Source organism: Cryptotermes secundus, unplaced genomic scaffold (assembly GCF_002891405.2).
Source record: "Cryptotermes secundus unplaced genomic scaffold, Csec_1.0 scaffold631, whole genome shotgun sequence".
NCBI classification, from domain to species: Eukaryota; Metazoa; Arthropoda; class Insecta; order Blattodea; family Kalotermitidae; genus Cryptotermes; species Cryptotermes secundus.
Genome location: NW_019742970.1, coordinates 709836 through 736368, shown reverse-complemented (window position 1 = coordinate 736368; position 26533 = coordinate 709836). Strand labels below are relative to the sequence as shown.

The following is a 26533-nucleotide window of genomic DNA, read 5'->3' as shown; positions in this document are numbered from 1 at the left end:
TCATGTGACACACTCTATCCACAAAAGTTTGTAGCAGTGAAGAATATTTTTGTGCAAGAGGACAAAACAGCTGTATTTTGTGGCTCATACAGATTCATAAAACTCTACATATTGTTCAAAAAGGATCTCTGAAGCCAAAACATATCAATCATAGCAGTTTATGATCTCAGTGGGCAAGAAGTGACAACAGCTTGCATCTCTCATATTCAGTTTAATTTATTTGAACACATAATTTCCATAATAACAATATATACTTCTTCTATACCATTCATGTTTTATTAAAAATAAATTAATATATTCCATTAGAGCAAAGAGTATAAAACAAACACCTGACTGTATTTCATCCATTGTGACATAACATAAATGGCTTCTGAACATATACTGTTTCATACATATCCACAATTTTGAGACACCCAATGTGTAGCATTACACAAGTGTCAAACACATGCAGTCATAAAAAGTGTACAGAAAAATGATGAATTGGAATGGCACGGTTACAGAGCTGTGGCAAGGGCGTTGGAGCTTCAGTGTCTGAAGTGGCACAGGAACAAATGGAGAGAAATATAATTTTAGTAAACAAAAGTGAATTACAAATGGTCCAGTGATATCTGAGCTCTGAAGTGTACAAGACTAATTAATACACTACTGACTGCTAGTGGCATAACCTTAATTACTATGTAACGTGATGACATGGCTCATGTCACACCACAGGCCTGTAATATCTTTCTTTTGCAGCAAATTAAAATAAAATTGGATGACTACAGAATCACAGGCAGGAAGTCACACATCCAGGACTTCATTTTAGGAAGATCTGTAAAAAGGACTGATAATGGATTTGAATTTTCATTTGTTTATCAACTACACTCTTCAGACAAATGCCTTGTGCATTAAGGTTTGATCATTTAATGCATTTTAATCACAACACACTTCTTCACATTATATGAGATCATGAAAATGGGACATCTTTAAATAAAAACAAATTTAGCAGCTCTTGTCTCGGTCATAAGATTATTCTAATTTATCACTGGCAATGCTATGCAGACAGCCAAGTAAGAAGTATGGAAGTCATTGGAGACCAAGAGATAATGTTCTTAAACAGCTTACAGGTGTCAGCCTGTTTCAAGCCTAGCATTTGCTATAAAGTCTCCCTTGTGTGAGGCCATCTCTATCATTGTCACTGAGAAAGATTCCCAAATCAAAATTAAAAAACTGTCATATATTTATATTGGTTCAGTTCCTACGTATACAGCATAAATCTTCATCATATTTCATAAAAAGTAACATTCTTTGCATTGTAAAGTAACTTACGGATCAAACAAGAACACTGCAATGGTTTCTTACATTGTTAGATACTGACATATCACCGCATTGACGTAAGGCAGAGGGCAAGAATCGCATGCACTCAAAGCCATTTTATTCCATTGCATTCCCCAGCATTTCAAGAAGTCTGCCGCTTCTGGTGGCATTAATTGGTTTTAACGTTATGAATTGGTACAGGTATTTTGACTAGACAAAATCAAACAGATAGACTTGAAAGGATTCTGACGATGGTGTATACTGTACTTCTTTTGGCTTATTTTGGACTTCACCCATCGTCTGGTATGTAAAAGACAAAAAGACAAAAAACCACGACGTTTCAGAGACTGGATCTGTCTCCGTCTTCAGGTGGATAGGGAAGGATAAACCTACTCAGTTGGGCCCCTTAGAAAGAGCTAGTCTCAACCACTGGACCTCCAGTGGTTGAGACACCACCTGAAGACGGAGACATCCAGTCTCCGAAACGTCGTGGTTTTTTGTCTTTTTGTCTTTTACATACCAGATGATGGGTGAAGTCCAAAATAAGCCAAAAGAAGTACAAAATCAAACAGTATTCCAAAACATAACTTAGAATTTAGGTGACACCTTGTCTTGTTAAGTTTGAAACAGAGTACATTAATCATGATATACTGAAATTATCAATTCACTTCTCTCCATGACTGTGTATTCAACTGAATATTGATATTTACACTGTCATGGGCTACAAAATAACTCAATAATGGCCACATATGGACCATGCCTGTCACTTCACATGGCCTCACTCAAGAAGACTACATAACCCAAGGAATACAAACCAGCACAATAGTCCACATGACAGCCATCTCATTGTACCACTCTGTATTGCAATCTCTCTGCCTGTATACTGGTGAAACAGTTTCTTTAATGGCACAATAATGCTATAAAAACAGAGTCCATAGAAACTTATTTGTCCTGTCAAAATCCTCACCCTCTACACACATACAAGCTTCCCTTCACATATCTATGCAGCGTTCAGAATTCAGAACAGACTACAGATCCAGCTGGGCATCACTAATATCAAACCAAATTTGTTCTGTACATAAGCAGCATAGTATTCTTGCCTGTACAATAGATATCCTCCATATAATAACAAAATTTATAAAATAAATATTAAAGATCATGTAAAATCTGTTTCTCAGAAAAGACGGAAGGTCTGGACCCCCAACTTCACTCCTCTCCTGGGTCCTAAAAGCACAAATTGTGGCCCCTGAAGAGATGTGTAGAACTGTTGCACTGAACATGACATGCAATGTGATGTGATCTACTGTCTGCATACATAAAAAAGAAAATGTTTGTTGGAGCAACTGCTCCTACACACATGTCAGGATTTATTCCCAGCTACTGCCAGGTTTCACTCAGCAAGCTGTATCTGTTTGGCTACGGAGGGACAATACATGTAACAACAATCAGCATCTCAAATGAAAGGTCAAGTCTAGTGACACATTCACAATTCATTCAACCAAATCCTGTCACCACCAGAAGACACCAAATTCTGACCACATGCCTGATGAGACCTCCTGAATGTAAAAAATCTCTGCAATATTTCCTGAAGAAGGAAACTGAAGTTCATTTACGCCTATACTTGAAGTTGTAATTACTTCATTTTATCAACTGCTTTTCCATACATGCTGTCAAGGAACAGACCGGTGAACACAATGACAGTTGCAAACCACTGCCTGATCAGAAGCGTGTTCCCAAACAGGATCACAGAGCCAAGCACAGTGAAAAACTTGCGTGTTGTGGTGACAATGGAGCAAGGCAGAGGTCCAAAGTCACTCACAGTCAGGAAGATGAAGAACTGTCCCAGAGCACTTGCGACTGAGAACGTTAGTAACTGCCACACTAGACTTGGGTGTCTTTGAATAAAGTTCACAAACACGAGGCCTTCTCCAGAGACGATGATGGCCACTCCCAAGTAAATTATGGACCATAAGTTCATATTCAACATCATATGTCCAGATTTCGTCTTATACTCACTTCGCATGCGTTCCTGTATGGCTCCAGTTAATCCATCCATCATCAGAGACAGTGCTAGTAGGAACTCCCCAAAGCCAACTACTGAACTTCCTTCACCTGATCTACCATCTTTAAACATGAACATTGCTACACCCACAACTATGAGTAGCACAAAAAGATATTTCCTTAGAGGATAATTCTTCCTTCCGAGCAGCACTCCTAGGATCATAACAGGAATAGGTTTTCCTGACTTGCCCACTACCTGAGTGGGGTAGTTAACCCACTGCAAGGCCATATTGCTGCACACCATAGCAAGCAGGTATGTAAGGGCACTCGATGAGTAATATAAAGTTCTCGTATTGTCTTCTCCCTGCTTCATCACAGTCGCAAGCACGATCTTCGCGAATATATAATTCACAACGCATTGGAAAAAAACTAACGCCAGCATACACGTGAATTTTTCTTGATTTTCATCTTCACCATAAGTGCCTCTAGTTATCTTCTCTTGAAGTACTCCATAATAAAAGTAGCATACAAATATTCCAACAGCATAAACAAGAAATTTTGTGTTCTTTTCCATTATACACTGCTACTGACTACACACATAAGTAAACCTCTTCGCAGGCGAAAACGAACACATTCAACGGCATACGTCCACGTCAATTTGTCACTGAAACCAATCACACGTTGACATATTCCCACTACTGAGTCCAGCGCAATCTGGTGACGAAGATGCGTAACAAAGTTTACAAATATGAAGAAACGACGAGCGATAGACGTGGACGGAAATGTGTTTCTCAACCGCTGGGCCGCGGCCCAGTCCCGGGCCCTCCTCTTATAAAATAAGAATTTACCGGGCTGCAGTCTCACAATGGTTGAGAACAAACGAGATAGGAGAAACAAAAATATCACGGATTTTTTGCAGTCCAAGAACAGTTTACCATAACAACGTAGCACCTACTTTAATAATGTTTCCTTCCTTTCTGTCGGTAACAGATTGGTAGTCTTCTACTACATATTTATTCATAATTCGTAAATTTCCTCTCTCCTTGTAGAGGGATACCAACCGTCGACGAGGGTTACCAGTTACATTCAACATTTTTCTGGCTTCAGTGCCTTAGGCTGTGATTTCCACAAAATTTCTAAAAGTCCGTTATCTCTTTAATCTTTAAGGGCTGCATCCTGCTGTGTGTTATTACTATATATGAGCTTTATTTTTCCTGTCAAACAAAGAGGTTTTTGCTTTCGTCGGCTGTCGAGTTCCAATGTATCGCCTGTTGTTGGCTCGATGAGCCGAAACATGTTGCGACATTGTACTTACTTATGGAGCTGAGCCCTTCTTGAGGAGCCGCAAATTGTGCAGCTACTCAAGAATTTCCCAGCATTTTATGGAACCCGAAATTTCATTACCGTGTTCATAAGAGCCCTCCACTGGTCCCATTCGTGAGCCAGATCAATCCAATCAATACCATCCCATCCTATCTCTTTAAGATCCATTTTAATATTCTTCACACACCTACTCACTGGTCTTCCCAGTTGTGTATTTCTTTCTGGCTTTCCCACCAATACTCTATATGCATTCCTCTTCTTCCCCATGCGTGCTACATGCCCTGCCCACCTCATCCTCCGTGACTTGATCATTCTAATTATACTTGAAGAAGAGTACAAGTTATGAAGCTCCTCATTATGAAGTTTTCTCCAACCTCCCGTCTCCGAGGCTTTGCGTGCATTTTCGTAAGAAAGTTATTTTTTACGGCGAGGAATTATTCCCACGCCTAACACCCCAGCTGGAGGACCGCCCCTTATCGGCTGTTCACGACTGCTTATTCAATATATTCACAGCTTCCTTCCATACCTGGTGGGCGTCTCCTCCAGCCGCGACCTGAGGACGCGCCATTCCGTGGCGACAAGGGACCCAACTAACATGGGTTGCGACATTGCACGACGAATAAACTCAGTTATGCACAGTGAAATGTGAGCGAGTTGTTTGGTATATTGCTTTGTTTGACAGGAAAAATACAACTCATATGTAGCTCACTCGTGTACAATATCTGACTACACTGTCCGTTTGCAGGAAAATCAGGGCTGTAAGAAGCGCCTTACCACTTGTGAAAATGGCTACATGAGCGAAGGTGACAAACTGAGCGAACTTCACCATTAATGACAGGGTGCATATATATGACAAGATGTGCCAGTACTTTTGTTTGTGCTCGTTGTGCTAGGCGTGAAATGTATAACGACGGTGCATGCTCCAAACAGAATACCGCCACCATAAACTGCGTATATCTGCAACACCCCGCTCTGCAAGACCACACTAGCCGCCACCTGCCGCCACCTGTCTGAAGCCAGGTCCAAACCGGCCTTGGGGTCCACCCAACCACCTATACAATGGGTAGCGGGGGCTCTTTCCCAGGGGTACAGCGGCCGGGGCGTGAAACTGACCACTCACCTCCAACTAATGCCGTGGTAAAGAAAATGCGGATGTATACACCCACTCCCCCATACGCCTTCATGGTGTAGTGCTTAGCTAAGCACAGGGACAGCTTTAGCTTTACCTTTGAAGAGAACGGTACAAACTAAAAGGTCTCTTTCCATCTTCCGCTAGGAAACCAGTCTCTTTATGCCACAGAACATAATGATTGAATATCATGGTCATATATGGGCGCAACCCCGTGCCAGATGAGTCCAATCCAGACTTTCATTATGTTATCGTACCATTTCCTTCTTAGTCTTCCACATGTTTTCAAGATGTTTCTCCATAAAAAAAAAATCTGCACACATTTCTTGTCTCATACGATCTATATTTTCAGCCCATCGTAGACTAATACATTTCAGTGTCGTAACAATGTAAGGTGACCTGTACAGCCCGTGATGATTCTCGGTATGTGCGATCCTAAATTGTCAATTTATTAGACGTTCCCTATGTAGAGGACAGACAATTCGGCCTGTCTGTCTGGAAAGATTGTATTCCTTCTTTCTAACTGCAAGTTGTTGGAACACCCCGGTTTTCGGCCACATTTGTATTTAATGAAGCTTCTCTTACTTAAGGCCATAAATTGGGGTTTCATGTGTATCATACAGAGCCAATAAAATTATATATCGAAGATTCAAAGAAACAATACACTGCACCTATGCCGGTGGGAATTTGAAGTCCTACATTATGAAATGTGCCTTCACAAACCTTTTCTTCGTCTTTCTTAAGGGGCGTCCACACTACTCGTGCTCGTTCTCGCCAGGCTTGTGCTCGTCGGGAGACTCGTCTGGCTTTTACTTGTGCTCGTAAATCTTCGTCCACACTACTTCAGTTGCTCGCCAGGCTTCGGCGCGTGAGGATCCGTATATTTACTCGTAGTGTGTATAGGCTGTAGTCGTATTTTAATTTATTGGCTATAGTTTTTAAATTAAAAATTAAAAATTTGCTTGTCTCGTGACTTGTCATATCGTACACATTACTAGCGAGCATAGCGAGTCACACGAGCACGAGTAATGTGGACGCGCCTTTACGGTCCACAATCGGTTCCGCCCACAAAAGTCTCCATTTATACAATTCGATGCTATGTAACCAAAGCCACGTTCCACATGCGGGGCGAATCAAACCGGCTCATTCCCTTACAGAATGTGTCTGCCCTGCATTGAGGTTCCCTTGCCTCAAGTCTCCAGCACAAGCACGACACAAGTGCGCAGGTGCACAATCGAGCAGCCAAGCGGAACTTCCGGTTGCCCTTTCACTGTGGCCCATGGCAACGGATCGTGAGCAGATTTCGTATGAGAGTCACAGTGGGTGATTGCGTCTGTTTGTGTCACTGTCTCTACGCAGGTATAACTCGGCTTCCATGAAATTCCATGCTATTTCAGGGGTCTGTCAGTACGGTCAGTACCTAGAATAGAAAGACCCGAATGGTAGGGTTATTGCTGAATTGGCAAGAATTTGCAATGAAGCAATCCTGGTCGAAATGTGGTCCTACCCCGACATTTCCTTTCAGAGACTGAAGAAAACCACAAAAACTCCCGAATTCCTTTCTAGAGAGTAACTGCTAAGCCAACCCGCTCGGTTCCTCAAACGTAAATAATACAAATTCGATACGTATCTATCGGGCCATTATCGGAGCCAATTTGCTAAAAGGTTTATAAATGCCCTGTTGATTTGTTCAAAATATCGAGAAAATGTGTTTCAGTTACTAAGACAAACACAGTATACGGGAGACCTGTACTGAAGTTTACCCAGAACCTCGCATCGGAACAGGAACTACTTCCCCATCCCACGTCACTACATTGTTGTCGTATGACGAACAACCCTAAACAAAATAATATTTAATCGTAATTATTTGCCCTTGTAGATATCTCCAGTTTTTCGGAACAGTTTAACATACAATTCGAGCATCTCGCTTATATTCCGATTTCTCTAAAGAAAAGGGAGATCCCGGTGTTTACGTGGTTTTCCTTGGCACAAGAAAATGCCAGTACAGTGATGCCCTTTCGTCCCGCTACATTTCTACTCTGACAGTTTTCGCATATCAGCCGATTCTAAACAAGCCACACAGCTGACGCATCACCCCTAAAATACTTTAAGGGTTGGAGTTGTCATATTTTCCGTTCCCCTGANGGGGGGGGCTTCGAGGAGAAGCGGGAGCGTGAACTGCAGAGAAAACACATTTTAGAATCTTTCTTTAATATTTAAAACAAATTCCATGTTTTACTTTAGCTACTAACGAGGAACAATATGACAAAAAAAACGTAATTATGAAATAGAAATATTATAAGAGACAAACGTTTCCGTAGGTTTCCTCAGTCACCCATCGCAATAAAAAGCAACAAAAGCAATGATAATGTAATAGTTACATTCTCTGCTTTACGAATATAAACACACATCACATCTGAATTCATTTGTACAATCTCGATTTAATTTATGAGTTCATAAATTAGCAATTATAGCCACAACAGCGAAGCTAAATAAAGCTCTCTTGATGCCAAACTGCAGTGCTGCCAACATATTGAATTCATGCATAACTTGAACATAGCTGACTAACTTAGGAAGAGATGTCCTACTGTTCGATGTTAGAAAGGTTAAAACTGAAAACTAGAGCAATGACATAAATGTAAACATCTAATCCTATTTTGTAAGTTGGGCCGGGGACAATTATGTGTAGCCCGGACAGCTAGCAGCTCTACCAAGAATCCATGTCACATATCAGTTTTAATAACATAAGCACTGTTGATACTTCGCCGTGCCGATGCTGAAACTTCCCCCATGTTGGTGTGTGACAGTACAGTCTAGTCAATGAACTGCAGGCGCCGTGAGTATTCTCAATGAATACGTGGGCTACCGTCCAACAAAAACGGCGTGACTGCTCGCGAACCCAAGACTATGCTACGAAATGTTCTGCCATAGTGATAGCACATTGCACTAGCATTTCTGATCATTATGTTACGAGATTCTGTTCTTAAAGGTAGGACAGGAACCCAAACCGTCATAACGAAAATGCCTTTGAGCGCTCAGGCCGGGCTTTTCTTCCGCAACGTTGCCTACTCATGGTGTCACGTGATCTAAACGTCTTTCAGACGGACAGTAATGAATGAGGGTGCGCCATAATAATCTTGCCCATGCACTGCCACCTTCAGTGATCTATTGTGCTTCCCCTTTGATTAACCCTTTATTAATCCCACACTTCGAATGAACTGTAGGAGCCTATTTATGGGAGCGTCACAGTAGTCACTCGGTTCCATAAAGAACTGGCCCAGGTGACGAAATCTTAAATAAGTTATGGCCTCATAATCACATAGGGGGTGTGTGGCTGATTCAACTATACCGACCGAGCGACCGCCGCTTGTCGGCGAAGTTAGTGCCAACTTTAGCGGATAGAGGATGCCGCGTTGTCAGCGCGACGAATGCCCACGGTGGTTAATCTCGGTTTTCTAGACCGGAGCCGCTATTTCCTTGAAATAGCTCCTCAATTATCCTCACGAGGCTGAGTGGACCCCGTTCCAGAACTACTTCTCAGAGAAATCTGGTAGCGCCGGGAATCAAACCTGGGACTTTTGGATCTGTAGCCAGGAACTCTGACCACTAGACCACAGAGGCGGTCAATAGTTCGCTTGCGGACTAAAGCCAAGGAGTTTAGTTTAGTGGCTGATTCATCGTCTTCTAAGAACATTTCGCAAGTGGGGTCATCTGTGAGTCCCAGTTTGAAAAGTTGTCCTTTTAGGTGGCAGTGTCCAGTAAGTAATCCTACCGCCCATCTTAACTGGTCTCTGTTTAACTTGAACGGAGCCTACGTTGCTTCGGCAGAGGCCCCACATATGAGTCCCTCTGCCTGTGTGACAGACGGACAGTATCTGAGTACCTTCTCACGCCTGCTCCTGGTCCATTCAATTTGTTTCGTAAATCTGCATTATGACGGAGCCAGTTAAGAGTATGTGATGCTACACTTCATTCGTTTCCTTTACTGAGCCTCCTTTTTCTTGCGATAGAATTCGGCTTGTGTGAAAGTGTAGCGTTTGCATCATAGCACATTTTACCCTGAGGGCTCAATTATTTCTTCTGCAATTGTCCGGAACATATTTCCGCGACGTCTTATAGACTCTCACTTCTGGTGTCTACCGTTCCCGTCTGTTTCTTTCTGTTCCGAACGGAATTCGAATTCAAATAGCTGCAATTCGTTGCAAGAAAACGTTCCCCGCTCACAATCTTGAAATAACAATGCGTGCTTTACCCAGTGAATGGAGGAAGACAACAGGTACAGCCATCCCTGTAACAGGCCGTGAAGACCCCTATGGTTGTGACACGCCGAGGCTAACACATTTTCTAGACACTCAACTCGCAGATGGCGTTGAGGCTGTCAGCCTTATGCGCCCGCCGCCTTTTACCCCCGAGGAAGATTCCTAGTACTCATTTCTCTTAGAGGCTGAGTCGATCCCAGGGCCATAGTGCGGCTGGAAGGATTAGGTAAATTGAAAATTACCGACCTCACTGGGAATCGAGCCCGCGACTTTCCGACTTGTATCACAGTGCCTCAAATTAATTTCAAAATTAAAACTACATTAGAAAATATATTCCTCTACAATTAATAATGTAAATCGATCAGTAAACATTGACCTTACACGGCTTAATCGTAAGTTTGTAAGTAAGATCCTATGCTGACCCTTCCTCCCATATGGAAAACATCCCGGTGGCCCCCATAGTCGATTGGAGAGACTGAAAGAAAGAAATCCACAAGGGAATCAGTCAATGTCGAAATTCAATCCAAGGACCTTTCGAGTACATATATGTCTTTGTATGTCTGTTGTCTGAGGTGGCATGTGGACCTCCGAGGCGTCAGTAACAAAGAAACGGTAAAAAGGGATAGGAAGGCAGTGCAAGGGCCCTGAAGGGAAACGAGACACGCATGGGAGAATGGAGAAGAGACGCTGATTAAATTACAGACTGCGGAGAGAGAGAGAGAGAGAGAGAAGGGAAACTGTCAAGTCGAAACCGGAAGAATGTGGAGGAGCAGTAAAGTTACAGCAGCAACAGAATCGAAACGTTCGTTATTTAACGATGCTGTATCAGTTACTTAATATTCCTATATCACGTTTGTCATTCCATAGCTTTGCAACTCAGAATGTTGATGAAAGTATAGTAAATATGACAATGACAAAAATCCTAAAATTTAGGATGATTATGTAGGAATAGGTAGGAGTGTTTCCGTTCTACCGATGGGGGAAACAGAAAAATAACGCAAGGCGTTCCGCGTAGAATTGACGAAGTTGTATTGCGCAGAATTCTATCCTAAAAATGTATTTCTCCCTTATTATTGCTTATTTTATTTCATTTTTGTGAAGACATTTTAACGTTGTAAACTACATATTTTGCCTACGTTAAATTCGTTGGACATAATCTCAAAATTTTCACATTATCGCCTTAAAACTGTCGGTTTGCAAAAAAAATTAACGAGAACTCGTCACTTTACATTACGTGCGAAAACGAATCATAGCGTCATACGAACTCGAGATAAATGTTCTTATTTGTCGAAGAGGACGATAGATGGCAGAGGAATCTGTCTCCTTGGTTCAGACTACTAACAGTTCACAGTCGCACGCCGAAACTGCGTAATGAGGAACTCCACGGTTGCTACCTTGGAAGTGTCACGACTGAATCACGGAGCTTCCTATACAGAGGACGTCTGGTGGGCGTGAGGCAGGCACGTAACACAAACGCCCTTTGTGGTTTATTCTACGACGCCGTCATTATCTAGACTATATAGCGTCGGTGCCTACTCGAGATATGATCCCGGCACTGAGGAAGGCCAGAAACCTCAGACGGGACAGCAGAGAAACAGACCGTGGTCATGTGAAACAGAGTGAGCTAGCCGCGAACAGTACTGAAACACCGGCTTCCACAAACTTAACGTTACAACTGACTTGGTTCCGCTATGCAGTTCTTAAATGTGCTGAAGGAACTCTTGGCGAGGTCCTGTTCGGTGACACGTAAAGTCTGACGGGCAGCTGTTCCACGCGAAAAGGGGTGCCGTTATACACAAGGCATAATATGGAGTAAAGCAATTACAGATTAACTTAACACTGCTACCGACGAGTCGTCACTTGTTTTCTTCAGGCGGGAGGGGTGCAGCCAATTTTTCAGTGAGGGAGGAGCCAGAAAATCTTCCCACGAAGTTACTCTTAAGGCGATTTAGACTAATTTTGTGGAATTCACGACAAAAAATAAGTTTTTAAAAATTATTCATAATTTTGTGTTAATATTTGGTACAGCGACCGCCTCTGTGGTCTAGTGGTCAGAGTTCCTGCCTACAGATCCAGAGGTCCGGGTTCGATTCCTGGCGCTACCAGATTTTCTGAGAAGTAGTGGGTCTGGAACGGAGTCCACTCAGCCTCGTGAGGATAACTGTGGAGCTACTTGAATGGAAGATTAACGGCTCCGGTCTAGAAAACCGAGATTAACGGCCGTGGGGATCCGTTGCGCTGGCCAAGTGACACCCTCTATCAGCAAAAGTTGGCACTAACTTCGCCGACAAGCGGCAGTCGCTCGGTCGGTATAATTCGCTTGCGGACTCAAGCCACGGAGTTTGTTTGTTTTTTTAATTTGGCACAGTTCCTTCTCTTTCCAAATTCGTGTGGGCAGGTGCCTGGCTTCCCCTTCCCCCGCCGCCCGCGGTCATTCTACTACCCAATTCCAGAGCACAAACCAGATTTATTGGCAACAATCCGCATACTGGCTGGTCAGAATAAAATACACAAATGCTGAAAAATGAGAAAAGACGGAAACCGCAGTTGTAGTCCTAGTAGATAACATGAACTGAGAAGACAAAATGATCTACATTAATCGTACATATAGCAATTCAGTTCGTACCTCACAGGAATCTCATTACGGCTCCCGTGCAAAGATGAACCGGTTAACGCTGCCGACAGAAATTATCGCGGTTTAATTAAGAATTGCACGAAACACATACATGCACTGTGTGAGCAATACGCAGAGCTTTTTGCCTTAAAGCAGGTGGTACGAATACTAACCACTGGGCTTTAAAGGGTGAAAAGAGAGAAATATAGAGAACAGCAAATAATAAATATACATAAACAAATAAGGTGGGAGTAGGAGTAGGAGGAGGAGGAGGGGCAGCGGGTGGTGGGGGCGATGCGTGCGCTGACAGGACCGCCGACCACCGCCGGCGAGTTCAGTGCAGCTCGATAGCCTGGTCGGAGTGGTCGGTTGTGACGTGGCAGTGTATCATGGCATCGAACCGGGACCCACGGTGAACAGCAGCCTCCCCAAGATGTGACAACAGGTGAGTGGCTGCTAGGCAAATAGCGTCCGTAGTGAGCAAAGTTGCGGTGGCTGGGTGAACCTCACCCTCCTGGGTTCGCGCCGGGCCGCCAGCTGTATCGACCCTCTCTGCCGTCTGGCACTGCTCCCCCCTGCCCCCTACCGCGCACTCAGCTGGGCAGTCACAGCTGCGGCGTGTTTACGATGTGGCGTGATTGCGTCTCATCTCATTACTGCGTGCCCCCGTCTCATTAAACTGATAGCCCATGCACACATTGCCCCCTCCTGCGTCTTGTTGTCTTGAGACAGGGTTGCTTCAGTCTCATTGGCGTGGGGGCAGCGAGCTTCTGTCTTGCAATAGGCCGACCAGTGTTCCCGTGACGTAACGTGACAACCTCCCAGTGTCCGCAGATGCTATGTATTGCGAGGTGCGAACCCTAGACTGCCATGGCCTCTCAGGAGCACGCACAAGCTCGGGAAATGACTAACATATGTTAGAAATGAAACTACATTAAGAGTGCAGACTCGGAAATCCCCTCCTGCATGTATTATTGTTGAGAACGGCGTCTTAATGCACTTTAAACACAGCTGAAACGGGGAGCTTTAGAACCAAGCAGACGGCGTCTACCTTCGTCTGCCCCCTTTACCAGAACAGCCCATCATTATATTGCACTGCAATTGTTTCTGGCCGTTAGATGGCTTACATATTCAGGAAACATGACGGGGCTTCAGTGAAGCTTCGTCGTGCATAAGTTACTTTATCTCGCACTGAGATGTCGCTTTATCCCTCTTCCAATCACATCGCTCATATGTGTATCGCCTCTCGAGATGTGACTGGAAACAGATGCCTTGCCATCGAGCCATCTGACGTTTAGTTCTTTGAAGCCCAGTGGTTAGTATATGTAACACCTGCTTCAACACCAAAACTCTGCAATTCTGCCAACACAGTGTATTTGTGCTTCTTATGGTCCTAAAATCAAGACCGACTGTTTCCTTAAACAGCATTAACCGGTTGCGATTTGTAGCGCAGACGTGTGTTTTCTGTGAGATACGGACTGAAATTTATATACATTATGTAGCTCAATGTCAACCTTTGAAACCTGGTGTCTATCTAGGTCTCTGTGTTGATGACACCTGAATATAGGCGACAGACCGCAAAGAGGGTTGTTCTCAGAAAGCTGCAGCGAGGTCTCGGTACTACTGAGACATGGCGTAAGCGCCGGAACATAAAAGTCAATGAAGATAAGAGCCAGGCCATCCACGTTTCTCATAGACTTAGGCCCCCTGAGGCTCCTCTTACATTGAATGGACGGAACATCCCTTTCGTCAATCATGTAAAATATCTCGATGTATCCTTCGATAAGAAAATTACAAGGAAACTACACATAGAAATGGCTGAAGCCAAGGCCTTCAGAACCTTATTAGAATCTGTCCCCTATTCAAAAGTGAGCGTTAAAGCCCCAGTATTAAACTAACACTCCACAAGACACTGATCAGATCAGTAATGACTTATGGTTGCCTCGCCTGGAAATGAGCGGCAGGCACATACCTCTTAAAATTGCAGCGCCTGCAAAACAAGGTTCTCCACAGCATGGGAAATTTTCCAAGGCGCATATCGGTCCGCGATTTGCACACGGCTTTCAACCTTGCGTTTGTATAGAAATAAGTAGCAAAACTGTGCAGGTAACAAGCAAAAGTCATACAGAATCATGAGAATGAACATGTTCGCAACAAGGTGAAGCCAGACACAGAAAATGCAAGAGGCTTAAACTTAACAGTGGTAAAGCTTACGACCGTTCAAATGACTAAGCTGCCGTTGTAGCATAAGATAAGTGAGACAGACATGACCTACTTTGCAAAATCTGGGCTGACGGAAGATTTGTGTGTAGTGCAAAAGGAAGAATTTTCAATAACATGCTGTATGTGCGATCCGTACACAAGGTCAAGCATATTCTTAAGAGATAAACCCATCTTCTCGTCAGAGACGACTTACATAAGGATTATGAGCGCAATGGTTCAGTTGCAAAAAAAAAAATCTCTGATTGTGAATCTCGACTGACTGGCCGTAAACCGCCAGTCATAAAGCGACGCTGACTCTGACTCAGCGTTTGCAGGATTACCGCAAATGCAGTAGTAAACCCACGAAGGTCTACTAGGGGCCTGAAATTTTGAATTTCAGTTAGAATCTCGATATTATTTTTGGTTTTACGGTTGCAGTACTTTCTGTCTCAGGCTGAGATACCGCAGGTGACGTACATGGGCCACTTCACTTCACACAAGCTGGTTAGGTGAGATCACCTGACACGGCGTAGCGCTTACTGCTTTACTGTAACTTCCCTGTCTTATATTAAGATCTTTCCTTCATAGGAGAGCACTCAGATCGTTATGTTACGACTGTCTATGCACTGCTGAGGAAATGCAGCGCCAAATTCGGAAGATAAATCTGAAGACATTGCGGGAAATGTTCGCGGCGTGTTCACAATACGGTAGGCCAACTCTTCTGGGGATCTGAGGAGTTTGCTTTCACTATGGTCCCGGGTTATGATACCATGTACTCATAAGTGGTTACCAACGTTTCGGAATAAACTGCTGCATCTATCTTCAAGGTAGGACCATTTATAGCTTAGAGGTGGAGGCAGAGAGTTCTTTTGGCACAGCTCAAAAGTTCACGACCCAGTAATTCCAGAATTTTGCATGAGAGTGGAGTAGAATGGGGGGAACTCTGTCAGGGGATCTGGTACTGGGTTGGGATTCGAACCAGGGTTTTCGTGAGTAAGAATCAGACGTGATACCACTGTGCTAGCTTGCCCGAACGTACGCTTCCATCGTCAGGACACGGTGTGACACTACGAAATCAGACGAAGTGCAATGCAATGTACTTCTGTCTCGTTGGAACATAGCTTCGTCTCGGCGTCTTGGGCCCGGATGTGATCAGCTCCAGCCGTGGGGGAGGGGGGGTGGTCTCAACAGCCTATTCTTCAGGTAACACCGACAATGTAAAGTGTCTTTGTGTTTAATTAAGCATGACGCCATGAAGACGTATGGAGGAGCTGAGATGCAGCTCCAAGCATTCTTAACTTAGGTATTAAATGGATGTGAGCGGTCAGCATCTTTCCAGGGGTAAGAGCCCTCGATCCCCTATGGATAGGAGGCTGGATGGGGCCCAAAGTCAGTCTGGAGGCTGTGGAGAAATGAAAAATCTCTTCCCTGTCGCGAATCACCCATTTATTGACTTTATTGAGAGCCGTGCAACATTATGAGAAAGTAGGAAACAAAATCTTACCTCAGAAGTGTCACCGTTGCTTTACAGCGGCTGTCCGAAGAGCGACATTGGCTACGCCACATCACTCACTCTGTTTCCGTGTTATCGCGTCAGCTCTGGGCTCAGCAAAGTGGGCTTCCTGGCGCGACGTAGTCAAGGGCTCTATTCTCGATAATCTCATCACTCGCATCGCCAGTATCGATAGATAATCGATATACATTGAGTATAATTACATACTTTATCAGAATTCTTAGCGACAAAGCTTGAATTCGGCTTCGTAACCCGAAAATCCGAAGAGCGTTTCGTGATCGCAGGTTTTTCTTGACTGTCCCTATTTTCTCCAGGCACAATCCCCGAAATTAATTAATTATGTACGTGATTACGCCATTTACGATAAACTTTCCGGAGTGGCATTTCAATATCGCACCAAGTGCAGACACACTGCAAGTATGTTTTTATTTGCATTTCCCTGGATCAGAGCCTCAGTTTAACGCTAAACATCTGTCAAAATAAAATTAACACATATATCTAACGAAGTATGCAATTATATACAGCAAGGGAGAATTTTTGAGATCGGAAATGAAGTTCACAACGAGGCAGACGCTGTGGCAGGGCTGTGAACCGCCCTGTGGGTCAAGTTGTGTATCGCATTCAATTTATGGGCGTTACGAAGGCACGCGGTAGCGTAGTTGGTTGAGGCACTATGCTACAAGCCGGAAGGTCGCGGGCTCGATTCCCGATGAGATCACTGGATTTTTCAGTTGACCTAATACTTCCAGCCGCACTATGGCCCTGAGGTCGACTCAGCCTCTAATAGAAATGAGTACCGGGAATATTCTTGGAATATTCTTGGAGTATTCCTGGGGAGTAAAGCGCGGCCGTCGCGTAAGGCTGACAACCTCACCGCCATCTATGGGCCAATTGTCTAGAAAATGTGGGAACCTCAACATCTCACAACGCTATGGGCCTCCACGGCCTGCTACAGGGATGCGAAAGCACGTATGGGACAAAATATAAACTCATGCATTCTGTTTTAGAAATACAGTAGAAAAACGGTACTTTGTAGACATATGGGTATGCAAAGAAAGATGATTCAACTGGGTTCTCTTGATGTGTTACGCTTAATTGCAGAGACTATGTGGGACGATTACCAATCTTACGATGACGAAACTTTGGGTTCTTCACTATGAGACGTAGTTTCGATACTGTCGCGTGTTTCCTAGGCAACGCGACAAGACCTCTTGTGGGTCCCGGATTTTAACAAATATGTATTGGACTATCGCTCTTATACTCGCAAAATACAGTTATTCTCAAATTATACCGCCTGCTTCGGACAATTCATTTGTAACGGTGGAAACCCCATTGTTAGACTTTAATTTCCGGGGAAACGATTTCCTAGGCTTCGCTGCCTAGGAATTGCTAGTCGTTGACTAGTGATGGACGTCTTATAGTTCGGCTTTCAGGCAGCATGTCACAATACGATGAGTCACCTTTTGTAATAGTTCCCTTTATAACATACTTGATATTATTTCTAAATCGTCCTACTAGCGGTTGTATGCAAAGCGTGTCTGAGCCAGTCATTTGCACAGCTCTCCCGCTGCACCAAGTCCCACACAAATGCAAATCATATGCATGAAGTTCTCGTACGTTCGGACCAGAGGGAAAACAATAAAAACCGAAGGCATGGGGACGTGCTTAGTATTCATAGAAGCTTTGACCCGATTACGTCAAGGATATTCTCATCAAATTTTCGTGCATGGACGATCCACGCGGCAGTGACGATGTCCGAGCAGACATGACAATCAAAACAATTGCCTCTCATATTCCAGCACATCACTGCTCGTTGAAATCATGCGACAGAGTGCGTACTCCATATTGCAAAACATATTTAAGTTCTTACTCCAAAACTTTAAGGGCCTGTAGGAGTGTTTCATAATAAAATGAGCTATTAAACGTGCTTTCTCTTCCGTCTATATTGCGACACACTTTTTACTTAGATGACACAATACTTAAATTCAACTCACTAAAATGTCAGTTAAAATGTTCTTAAATTGTCACTAAAATACATTCTCTGTGTGGCTACATGCTTCGGTCTCACACGGCCATGTTCAGGCAACGCGCTCTGAGGGAACCTACTGCACTGTGCTCACTTATGTCAACACTCGTCCATATAGGCCATCATTATTCTCAATTTCAGTATTTTGAGAATCCTCCCATTGCGGCTTCTCTGCTCTCCCGGTCGCGTGTGCCTTGTGCTCATTTGGTGTTGCACTTACCTGAGGCCGACGCACAGCTGCCACGCCTCTCGCTCGAGATGAGTTCTTTAGCTCAGGGATACGGGTGCTTCGGATATGCGAATGGAACTCACCTCGGGGGTCACGAATCCAGCGTCTTCAGAACACACCGTGTATTGCAGTCTTAATTTAAAATTTCATAAAATAATCAATCTTTATATTATTTCTCCAAGCTAGCCGCTCCGTCACACTTAACCTTTTTACACCAATTTGCTCCCAGCTCACTGACCATACACGCCACTCGCTAGCTACCCTCCTGTAAATCCCTTTTCAACTGTCCATCTCCGCTCCCTGTAAACAACTCCCCTCTCTTTACCAGTCCCCACGTTGGCATAAAAACAAGAAAATAAAAAGAGAAAGCCGAGGGTCGAGCCCGGCATCTGTCCTACATTCGTATTTTTCGAGAGGCCCATCATAAACTTTTTAGGTCTACAGGCCACACGAGCAGGGAACCCAAGACACCTCCTGGCCTGTCTCGCACAAGTTCAGTTCATGGGTTTATGACACCAGGAGCGAACTGGCGACCTTAGGGACAATAGTGACACCCTAAGCCTATGGAGGACAATAGGTGAATTACAACTAGACGGTCCCGGGATGGTATCTCGCCGGAGGATCGTCTCTCATTGTGAGAAACAGTGCCTCAATTGGTCATGTCCTTAATTAAATAATTTTGGCGAGGGACGTACGGTTAAGACATTTAACTGAAGTATTATTGAACTGAATGTAAGTTTGGTGTCATCTAAACAAGAAGTGTGTTACAGTGCACACGGAAGAGACACCGCACGAGATACGTCAGTGCAAGAGGATGCTGCACTCTCCCCGACTGTCTCCAAGTAAACGCTGCCACATCTGTCCACATTTCGGTTAACAAAACAACTTGGGTTTGTCACTATGTGGAGGTGAGTGGTCAGCTTCACGCCCCAGCCGCTTTACCCCCAGTGCGTATCGGATAGAAGGCTGGGTGGGCCCCAGAGCCGGTCTGCACGCTGTGGAGAGTGAAAACTTGCACTGCCGGGAATCGAACCCGTACCCCGTCGCTATACCGACGGAGTTATCAGGTGCACGGTTCGAATCTTGGCCGGGTAAACCGGGAATCCTTACTGAGAATCTCCATGGTTTTCCTCAGTTATTCCACACAAACGCGGAAACAATGTATCGATCAGGACATAGCCGTTCCTACCAACTCCTCTCCACCTCACCAGCCGACGCCGTGTAGCATAGCTACTGACAGCATCGCAAAATGGCAGAAGAAACAGGGGGCAGAAACAGGAATTTGGATGCTATCGTTTTTGGCATTAGACGCGCACCGTCGCCCGAAACTTAAGATTTCATCGAACCATTTAAGTAGTAAAGCACCTAGGAATGCCCAGCGCTGCTCATTCACGGGCCTACTTGTCCAGTGGCAATTAACATGTATATAATTGAGCTAAGGATGGACACCCCTGCCAGAAGGACAAATCTGTTGTCGCACTTAATCCCCCGTGCTGATTGGGCCGCTGCACGCGATGTCAGGTATGCACGCACGCACATACGTATAAATAGTAAGCACGGTGCTCTCTGGGTTAGAACGTCATGTAGTTCGGAGGAAAAGACCGCCCCCATCTTCAGGGTCGATGAGTAAGCCACAAGCTGAGCGAGGGAGAGCTTGTCGCCTGTTTCTTGCTTGGATTACCATTCGACCCTGAAGATGGAGGCGGTATATTCCTTGGGCTCCCTCCAAACTACACGTGGAGTTACAATCCAGAACCTCAGACCCAAAACACATTTCTCCATTACTCAGCAACCACGGGACAGGATGTTCCTGAGCCAGAATTATGCTTGCATCTATTCCGGAAATTGCCTGCTGGTCTGGTTCTCCAAAGTTCATTACCACCACGGCGAAATGGAATTGTACCACATCCCGAGTGTGGCCCAAGGATCTGCTGTGAATCTCTGGCCAGTTTTCTGTTCAGTTACATGATCACTGTAACAAGAGGCATGCCTGCGGCCAACGAACCTCCCTGCAGAGTCACGATCCTAAATTCCCCGCCCCCCCCCCTTCTGTATTAACACACAAAACGCACTTCTCAACCCAAATTCATTACACTATTGACCAGAATCACACGCCCAGTGACTGCACATGGGAACAAGTTGCAACTCCGCTCTTTACTGCGCCGCGTTTCGATTGAGCGTACTACCTCCATTTTCAGGGTCGGAGAGTAAGCCAAGCAAGCAGCTTGACTGAACTATATCTGCTCTGAACAGCAAGACGATCTGAACATATACTAGGGGAGGCAGAGGTGCTGATCCTGGGGTTCAACACAGAGCTTACCTCAGACAGCGCGAGGGCTGGCGCAATACAAACGCCGTCCCAGCGACAAATTCCGCGTACNACCAGCGCCACACAACTGACAGCACCCCCGTCCCCCCCCCGCCAAAAAAAAATTAAAAAACAGACCAACTTTCAGGGAACTTCGTCACAATAACATGAAATTCTGAGACACTGTGACGAAACCCGACAGTGGCGTCACAATTCTTAAAACAACAGACAAAACTGCAACGTCGCCCGATGACAGCAATCGCTGTGTAACTGGAGGGCACGGGATTACAGACAGACAACACAGCGCGTGACAGCTGCATGACGCTGAGATTCAGCCCGTACCTCACAAGAAAACACATTCCGTCTCAGTTACAAAGTCCAACCGGTTAATGCTGTTTAGGGAAACAGTCGCTATTTACTGTGAAGACCTTACGGAACACACAGATACGCTCTGAGGGCAACATGCGGGGTTTTAGTGTGTTAAAGCACGTGGTACATATAGTACGGACTTTAAACGGTTAATTTCCACTGAACAGTAACTTACGTGCAGTAAAAGAGAGTGTAACATGTGCTGCCCCAGGGATAGCTTGGTTCACCTGGGCCAGTGCACTACACAGCCTCTGCACACAGTTTTCTGGGGCGCGCTGCAGTCGCTACGGGCGATTTCGGCATTTCATGGCAACGACGGGAAAACGGTCACCTTTAGGGAGCAGAGCCCACATAATTTAAAGATGAAATGTGTTACTGCTCAGGAAAATGTAGAACTTCTAGCCGAATGCGTGCTTTGCTGTCACTTCCATCCTACACGAAAAACGCGTCTACACCAAGAACTGAGAAAACGGGAAGTTGTACTCCGCAGGAGTGGCATCACTGTGAACAGTAACAGTCCGTAAGTCCTGTGCCTTACTGCCCGAAGCGGTAACACTTGTGGTTTGCATTCTCAAGTTTCCCGCTTCCGAAGTAAGATGGAACTAAGGTCCGTCGTGGCTTTCCTCAGACCCTCCAGACAAATGCCGAGATGGAACCTTAAATTCGGTCACGCTGCCTCCTTCCACACGCCGTGAAATTCATGACTGTCATCCAAACATTCGACTCTATACAGTCCGACTTGCTGACAGTGTCGCTAAATACACTACAAATACATGCAGGTAAGTTACGCATGACGAGAGAGCTGGGACAGCTCAGTTGGCATAGTGATGGGCTGGACAGTTATAGTTCGATTCCGGGCTGGGGCAGATTATTCTCTTCTCCACAGCGTACAGCGCGGCTCTTAGGCCCACCCAACCTCCTACCTAGTGGGTACAGGGGGCTCTTTCCCGTAGGAATAAGGCGTCCGGGGATTGAAGCCACCACTTACTCCCATGGTGGAGCTACCTCCACTCTTCGACTCTAAAGGTGGAGACAACGTCGTCGAAAGTTCTACCAGACTACGCGGCGTCACGTTCCACGTCAGAGCTACCGTTGTGAGAAGCCCAGCAGACTGTTGGCACTCAGGCGATCTAACCAAAAACTGGGGCAGAGCCAGTCGTGCTTGTTGGGTAGCTGGCTTTCGGCCGGTCAAGAGTCCCTCCGGTTTACTCGCTGCGACGACGCAAATGTCCATGCACGCGTGCTGTCACGCGCCGCCTCTGGTTCAACGGCCGTCACGATACGATCCCGTGTGCGGAAGTGCACAGCTTGGATAAGGACGAGCACAGGCCAAAACCTTTTCCGTCAGAAAACCTCATGGAGAGCCATAAACGGGAGGTAACATTGTCACGAGTCACAGTGTGTGGATCGGTGAATAGGTTTATTGAATCTTCACTAGCCGTAACTACAAATAATTCTAACACTTCCAAGATTACTGTACTTACAACACACACGTAAAGTCTTCAGGGGTCTTCTGTTCACTACTCTAATAAGCACTATGCACAAGTCTCTCAGTCTCTTTGCACTAGTCTTCATGGGTTTATAACACGGGAACTATAAGTCTCACCGGATCACACATGAATGAATCACACTTCTTATTCCTCTTCCACGACGAACTCAGAAGTCAGAGCTCTGTCACTCATTCCTTGGTTATTCTTGGGAATCTCGTTATACAGCCGCGGCACGGACCACAAACAAAACAGTCTCTCTGTTGTTGACGTTTGTTTGCCGAGCCGTTGCATAGCAACGGTCGCGGCCCGGACCCCATAGGAAACACAGTTTCCTTCTATTGTTGCCTCTATTCGTGTTTACGGAGCTGTTGCCTGGCATCGCGTTGATCAAATCCGTTACAATATATACAAGTCTGTGACGATGGTATAGTAATACAATTAATGTGTTTCTGGACATTATCCATCGTCCTGTTCTTGTTTAAAACACACAACGATTCGGAGACAGGGTTCTGTCTCCGTCTTCAGGTGGAATCCGCCGCCCACATGTCTCTGGTAGACAATCTGATCAGTCAACCCACCGTGAACATCTCTCCCATCTGCACTCGCGTTAGCGCAGCATAAGTCAGAAAACACCAAATGTTTGTCTAAACTGTCCACCTGAAGATGGAGACAGAATCCAGTCCCGAAATGCTATGTTTTAAATAAAAACAGGGCGACAAAACGGCTCGTCCAGTAACGTGAACTGCACTGAACTGGCTCAAGATAATATTTAATTACGAGCCTTTTCGTGACGGCGATGAATCTTCAGTTAAGAGGGACGAAGTAACAGGAGTTCGAAGAAAACTGTACAATGACGAGTTTCACAACTTGCACTTCACGTCAAACATTAGAGTGACCAAATCACGGAAGATGAGATGCACGGGACATATAGCATGCATGGGAAAGATATGGTATGAACATCTGAAGGAAAGAGACCACAAGCGTAGATTGGAGGATTACTATTAAAATGTCCTGAGGGAACAGGAGGGTGTGGACTGGATTAGTCTGGCTCAAGATAGGGAGCAGTGGCGGGGTCTTGTGAAGTAAGTTCCATTAGCTTCTCGTGAAGGACTCAACTGCAGGGAATTAGTTATATCCTCTCGGATAAGTATTCTGTGTTACGTACCTTTATTCCGTATAGGCCTACTCAGAATCTGTTTGAGAAATTTGGTAAAATTTTGTTGGGTCGCAAAGAGCTCCAATGGACCCAAGAAGCGACCTTTCTCTCTTGAGTGTGAGCCGTTTCCTTTCACATGTGTCTAAAACCGCACGTCAGGCTTCGAAATCAGACTCAACACCGACCTTGAAGGAAGGCCCCTGGTCCTGTGCCGTGTAAATACGTGACCTCATGACAGGGTCACTTCATGGTCACAATCTCCCTTTCTATTCTGTACAATTCCAATTTATCCCCTGTCATCACACAAGGCGTTTTCCTCGGGACTTGCCAAATTGAGGCTTGCAGTTTCACCCACTGCACGATCCATGACTGAGAAGAATAACGGTACGATAAACACGGGGTACAGAAAAATTCTGAGGAAGGTACATGGACCAGTAATTGGGCAAGGGTTCTGGAGAATCAGAACTAACCAAGAACCGAGGGGAGTTCGTAAAACCTCGGGGCTCTAAGCGAATATCAAAAGAAGACTGAAGTGGCTGGGCACGTAATTAAAACATATCAAAGAAGAATAGCTAAGAATTTTTTTAAGCCAGGAGGAGGAAGAAAGGTGCCAAGGCCTAGACTGGGATGGCTGGAATATGAACAGAATGATTTACGAGAGCCAAAAGCGAAGAGATGGATGCATCTGTCGTGAAGGTCCGTGGAGCGGAAGAGAGAGTAAGTTGCATTTGGGAGAGAAGCTGACAAGCTGCTGGTCCTAAGCAAAGCTGTAGGAGTAAGATCAGACTCACTGCGACTGCGCGGTACCTCACGGCAATCCATTAGTCGACTAGTAAGGTGAAGGGAAAATAAAGCAATGAAAACCGCATAGAGTTTTCACAATGAGCCACATACCAAACGTTTCACATCTGAGCGTCTCAAGGTGACTATGAAGTCTACCATCTTCTTGGATATGACGTCGTGTAGTCTGGTAGAAGTTCACGGGCGCTTCGGAGGAACGTGCTGACTCCATCTTCAGGGCCCAAGAGTAAGACGCTACGATTGTCTCATGTAGCATACTTTTCCTACAGAGTTCAGTAAAGCTGTAGCATATTGTTCAGTAGCATTCCGAAAGGACACAGAAACAGGATGCGTCTTGTTAGGCCGCGCCAGAGCTCAAGCGGTTAGTCGCTGGCTTCCTACCGCCGCGGCCCGGGTTCGATCCCGGGTCTGGTCAAGTGGGATTTGTGGTGGACAAAGTGGCGCTGGTGCAGGTTTTCTCCGAGTACTTTGGTTTCCCCTGCCAATCTTCATTCCACCAATTGCTCCACAATCACCCTCACCTATCATCTGGGACTGGTACAATAGGCCAGAAGTGGCCGCAGTACAAGGGACTTGGTCCCGCCCCACTAGCAATTAAAAACAATAATAATAATGCGTCATGTTATGAAGGCTTTGGAAACCCATCTAAACCGAACAGAAGTAAATACACATGATCCCCCCTTTATGAAGGGTCGCGTTTGGAAATTTCGCTCATATGAACATCTTATATAATACGAGTAAATACGGAGTGGGAATCCCCTTTCGAACAAAAACAAAGACGTGGGAGCAAAAACGGAAACAAATGAAGGCACAGCCACCCAGTCACTTCCCTTCTCGCTCTGCTCTCGTGTGCATCTTACATACGATTTTGCTGATCTTTCTAACAATTTAAACAATGCATAATGAGACACGCTATAACATAATTACTGCAATTCTGTAATTCAGCATCCCGTTGCACATCTTTAATTAAACGTCTATGTATTTAGTCCGTCAACAATGCAACAATCATTAAAATATTCACCATTCAACACCAACACTGGTGAATATTTTAATGATTCCTGCATTATTGACGGACGAAATACACAATATAAAGTAAAGTAAAGGTATCCCTGCAACAGGCCGTGGAGGCCCGTAGGGTTGTGAGATGTTGAGGTTCCCACATTTTATAGATAATCGGCTCAAAGATGGCAGCAAGTCTGTCAGCCCTACGCGCCGGCCGCCCTTACCTCCAAGAATATTCCTGGTACTCAGTACTGTTATCGGCTGAGTAAATACAATCTACTGTACTTTAGATGCTTATACGTTCCGTTTCAGGTTATGAAATTTGTGATTTTTGTTTTGTTTTGTCACTTTTCGGCCGTACAGGAACGTAAGCCCAATTATAACGTCGCGCTTATGTGAGTCGCATTACGAAACGTCCGTTCAGGAACTCTCTGTAGCGAAGTAACTAACCGTTAGTAAGAGCGCAGACTGCCTCTATTCCGGGGAAAGCTTTAATCTGTGCTTAAGTGTGCCACATGGGACTTAGGGCGCTAGAGCACGCTACATGCTATATATTTTACATTTTGAGGTTTTATTCAGGAACTGCCGGCTACGCGAACCACAGCCTAACGAGAGCTGTCACCAGAGGGGCATAACCTTGACAGCAAGCACAGTATCGCGACATGACGTAACAAACAGGAATATTCTCTCAAACTGGACATGTAACCAGGGAGTGCCTGTGGTGCCTTCACAGCGCCTCTAGGTGTGCCCAGCACGCGTTAGACACGCGCCATTTGTATTATCATTCATTTGCCGCTAGGAAACGCTGCCATCTT

At 45.0% G+C, this 26533-nt stretch overlaps 2 protein-coding genes across 3 annotated transcripts in view; one reads left to right on the top strand and one right to left on the bottom strand.

Annotated features, from left to right (window-relative positions):
- Nucleotides 1-1651: 1651 nt before the first annotated feature.
- LOC111873577 (solute carrier family 35 member B1) lies at nt 1652-4442 on the bottom strand. The gene has a single exon (XM_023868399.2). The coding sequence runs from the start codon at nt 3869-3871 to the stop codon at nt 2930-2932; it is 942 nt and encodes a 313-aa protein (XP_023724167.1). The 5' UTR covers nt 3872-4442; the 3' UTR covers nt 1652-2929.
- An 8507-nt stretch (nt 4443-12949) lies between these two features.
- Nucleotides 12950-26533, top strand: part of LOC111873592 (transmembrane protein 198) — a 62864-nt gene continuing 49280 nt past the window's right edge. For both annotated transcript variants that reach the window (XM_023868426.2, XM_023868425.2), the window contains exon 1: nt 12950-13067. The gene's annotated coding sequence lies outside the window, so the exon portion shown is untranslated. The remainder of the gene's footprint in view (nt 13068-26533) is intronic.